Source organism: Athene cunicularia (genome assembly GCF_003259725.1).
Source record: "Athene cunicularia isolate RWA chromosome 3 unlocalized genomic scaffold, athCun1 chr3_part1, whole genome shotgun sequence".
Lineage (NCBI taxonomy): Eukaryota > Metazoa > Chordata > Aves > Strigiformes > Strigidae > Athene > Athene cunicularia.
Window position 1 is genome coordinate 11,134,179 of NW_020799097.1, and position 4,244 is coordinate 11,138,422.

General features: G+C 48.3%; 1 protein-coding gene across 1 annotated transcript in view; it reads left to right on the top strand.

Moving 5' to 3' along the window:
• OSR1 (odd-skipped related transciption factor 1) overlaps positions 1-4,181 on the top strand; it is a 7,390-nt gene extending 3,209 nt beyond the window's left edge. The window contains exons 2-3 of the mRNA XM_026846333.1: positions 2,407-3,099; positions 3,653-4,181. Coding sequence (XP_026702134.1) covers positions 2,453-3,099; positions 3,653-3,788 — 783 coding nt within the window. The 5' untranslated portion in view covers positions 2,407-2,452 and the 3' untranslated portion in view covers positions 3,789-4,181. The remainder of the gene's footprint in view (positions 1-2,406; positions 3,100-3,652) is intronic.
• Positions 4,182-4,244: the final 63 nt, after the last annotated feature.

A 4,244-nucleotide genomic window follows, 5' to 3' on the forward strand; every position in this document is an offset into this window, starting at 1 on the left:
TTTTTTTTTTTTTTTTTTTTTTTTTTTTTTTTTTTTTCTTTTCTGAAAAATAATAGAACTGCTCTAGCAAAAAACCGCGGGCGCAATGGATGCTGTTATGACCCGACTTTATTTCTCCTTGGTTTCTGACCCCTTCTTCGATTAGAAAATCGAAAGAGAATTTTAAAATATTATCGAACAAGAATTAACCCAAATGGATATATTAGAGGGTTTTTAACATATTTTGTATTAAATGTTTTCTAAAGGTACGAAGAAGAAAGAGGAATAAACCCAGAAATTAGCTCAGTTTGCAATAGCATGCTTCATGCTTGAGAGATCTAGGGCTACCTAGAAAGGAAAATAGACATGGAGCCGTTGTGACAGACAGAAAAAGACGTTTCAGGTACCGGGACAAGAGTGTTTTCCACGCACTTTGTTCTCGGGGTCATTGATGGAGGCATTTGTGCTGCAAAGTTGACACACCTAGAGTATGGGCAGAACTAACAAAATATAAAGCATTTTTCCAGTTGAACAACGAAACAGTCTGGTTGGTTCATGGTCCTAAATAGTTGTGTTTTGGTGTTTTTTGTTTTTTTTTTTTTTTTTTTTTTAGGGGGTAGAGGAGGAGGAGAGGGAGGAGAATGTAATGTGTGCATTTTTCAATCAGCCACTATCCAAAATGCATCCAATTAAAAAAGGCAAAATGTCACAGTATCTCATTCTGGGTCACCGCAATGGAATTCCTCTAAGTTTTGGGTCTCTCTTCCTGCTGCTGATTTATGTAAAGTAGTGTGAAAGGTGGACCTGGCGTATAGAGCTGCTCAGTGTAAGCTTCTCCCTCACACACCCTCCCAGCCACAGCTCCTCAGTCCAGGCAATAGTCTGCATATAAATCAGATTTGTTTCACTGGTCTTTAGACCTCTTCCACCACCAGTTTCCACCCTCCCAGCCCTCCAGCCCAGAGGGACAGTTACTGCTCTGCAGCACTTTGCTGCCTCTTTTTCTCCAAAGGGGCTTTACTTTTCATGTGGGGATGAACTCCAGGCTGAGTGCTGTGAGGATCCTGCCGGGATTCTGTGGGGATCCTACGGTGACTCAGCGGGGACCCCTACAGAGGGGATCTTGTGAGGGCCCTGTGTGGATCCTGTGGGAACCCTGAAGCAAAACTGTGGGGATCCAATGAGCACCCTGCAGGGACTTCACAGGGGCCCTGTGGGGATCCTGCTGGAAAACACCCCCACTGGGGGGAAAATCTTGGAGTTCGCTGGGGGGGAGGGAAGCAAATATAATCTGTGGGCTGTAGACTAAGGAGGAGGGTCCCTGAGCTGTGGCAATGCGACACCTCCAAAAGCCACGGGTGCTCTCTTGCACCCACAAAGAGAAGCTGTGTCCCCACCACTAACCCTCGGGAGGCATCTCCTGCCAAATGGTTGACAGCAGCTGGGCCTGAATGTGCAGGCTGGGCCAGATGTGCCTTGATGCTGCTGCCTGGTAGCATTTTCCCCTCCGCCTTGTGGAGTGGAATGGGTAGGGATCTGGCCCAGAGGAGGGGCTGGGGGCTTGGCGGGACCCTGAAACACAGAGCAAAGTGATGGCACCCAGCCCAGGGAAGGGCTGCGGCCCTGCGGCCCTGCAGCTGGTGGGCTGGGTGTCCCCATGGGAAGGGTCCCTCCAGCCCTCGCCTTTTTGCCTTTTGAAGGGTTCTAATTAAGCGATTGCCTAGATTAGGATGTGGGCTTGAATCCAGGCACTTCCCCCTGGGGAGAGCAAATGGCACTTCAGATTTGTCACCCAAACTCAGCATTTTCCTCTTTGTTTTTGCAGTTCATAAGAGGGAGGGCTGTTAGCTGGTATTTTCCCCCAAAAAATGTTGGGGGATTTTCTTTTTTTGAATGAGGGAGGATGTGCTGTTCTGAGCACCCAGCTGCTTCCACCACCCCAGAGGCTTGGCTGAGGCCAGACCACAGGGAGCTCAGTGACCCAGGGGCAGCGAGCTCTCTGCACCTCCTCCCCACGTCACCTCATGGGTCAGGGCTAAAGGCAGTTTTTGTGGATAGATGCAGTGGGCAGTATGCCACTATTTTCTGAAGGCTGAAGGCTCCCAGGAAGGGATTTTAAATTAATAAGATAAGACTGAGCTTGGTGTTGCTGTCTCTGTGCAGAGGATCATTGGAGGGATGCTGTTGCAGGGTGAATGACTGTGTATGGGGTAAAACTGTTGTGTGCAAGGGATGGGGAGAGGAAGAGTTTGGAGTCTCGAGGGGATACACTCTCAGCCAAGAGCTGCTCAGGCCTCTCCAAGACCAAGGCAGCCTCCTCCTGTGGTTTTGGGTAAGTGCGTTAAGGGCTTAGGTGCAAAATTCCCTCTGCTTTTATCTGTATAAATCCACCTCTGCTTCTTCCCCTCTTCCATCTTTATTTTCCAGATCTTTTCCTCCCCTGTTCCCAAGATCCTCCTCCTGAGCGGCCACCATGGGAAGTAAGACCCTGCCGGCCCCCGTGCCTATCCATCCTTCCCTCCAGCTCACCAACTACTCCTTCCTGCAAGCGTTCAACGGGCTGCCCGCCGTGCCCTCTGACCACCTCTCCAACCTCTACGGCTTCAGTGCCCTGCACGCTGTACACCTGCACCAGTGGACTTTGGGGTACCCGGCCATGCATCTGCCCCGCTCCTCCTTCTCCAAAGTGCCCAGTGTCTCGAGCCTGGTGGATGCACGGTTTCAGCTGCCAACCTTCCCGCTTTTCCCACATGTCATCCAGCCCAAGCAAGAGGCCACCAGTGTGACCCTCAAAGCCAAACCCCGCTTCGACTTTGCCAATTTAGCAGTGGCTGCCACACAAGAGGATCACTCTAAACTGGGACAGGCAGACAGTCAGGGCTCACCCCCAGGACTGGGGTCTTTGCTTGAGGTGACTAAACTCTCTCCAGAGAAGAAACCCACGCGAGGAAGGTTACCATCCAAAACCAAGAAGGAGTTCGTGTGTAAATTCTGTGGCAGGCACTTCACCAAGTCCTACAACCTTTTGATCCATGAAAGAACCCATACTGATGAACGGCCCTACACATGTGACATTTGCCACAAGGCCTTCAGAAGACAGGATCACCTGAGGGATCACAGGTAATGACTCTTCTTCTCCTGTCCTTTTTTTCCTTGTTATCCCCTGGTTATCCACCCATGCTCATGAAGGTGCTTATGAGAAAATTCACATCCCTGGCCAGCCGGCAGTGTTCCCTCTAGGTGTTCCTCTGCCCACTGCTGATGGAGGAGACCAGATAACCCACTTTGGAAAACAGGCCTGTTGTTGTAGTCAGTCACCCTGCAAAAATGACTTGCACAACCTCCTTTTTAGATTTCACAGATGTTTTTGCTCTCCGCTTGCATTTTGTGTCCTCTGCTTTTGTGATCATTCAGAAGTGTAATGAAAACATGCAGCCTGATGGCCCCGCAGTTAGAAAGAAGCTCTTTATTCCCAAGAAAGGCACCCCGTAAGGCTTCAACAGCCCCCTGTCTTCTTTCATGCACATGCACAGATGATTGCCCGAGTACTGCACTCCGGCACTCTCAGTCTCAGCAGTAGGTGTAAAAAGTTCCAGCGTGTTCTCCATCGGGTAGCTCACTGCTGAGTTTAGGCCTGTTATTTCTGACCTCTCAATTGTTTTTCTCTCCCTAGATATATCCATTCTAAAGAAAAGCCTTTTAAGTGTCAAGAATGTGGGAAAGGATTTTGCCAGTCCAGAACACTAGCTGTCCACAAGACACTGCACACGCAAGTAAAGGAACTGAAACCTGCCAAACTTAAGTGCTGAATCTCCAACTTCTATGAACTTTTTCTCCCCTTCAGACTTTACACCAAAAACAGAGCAGAAACAAAACTTCCAGAATGGGAGCACTGAACTTGGTGTTTTGTTTTTGTTTGTACTTTAAAAAGAGTGAAATCTGCACCCACCCCCTCGCCCAAGCAACTAATTTCCTAAATCGTGGGTGAAAAGATTATTTTGCATCTAAAATACACGTGAACGATGCAGAGTGCTAGCTGACTTGTGTGGCTTTGATAAACTTTATGCCAAAAGGTGGTGCTCACGTGTTGGACAGGAGTCTTTTTAAAACCAAAAAACCCCCCACAAGCTCCCCCCCCCCCGCCCCCCCCAAGAAAAAACCCCAAATCGTAACTTCCAAAAATATTCCTTTTTTTTAAAAAAAACCCAACCTCTTATTTTATACTTTTTTTTTTTTTTTTTTTTTTTTTTTTTTTTTTTTTTTTT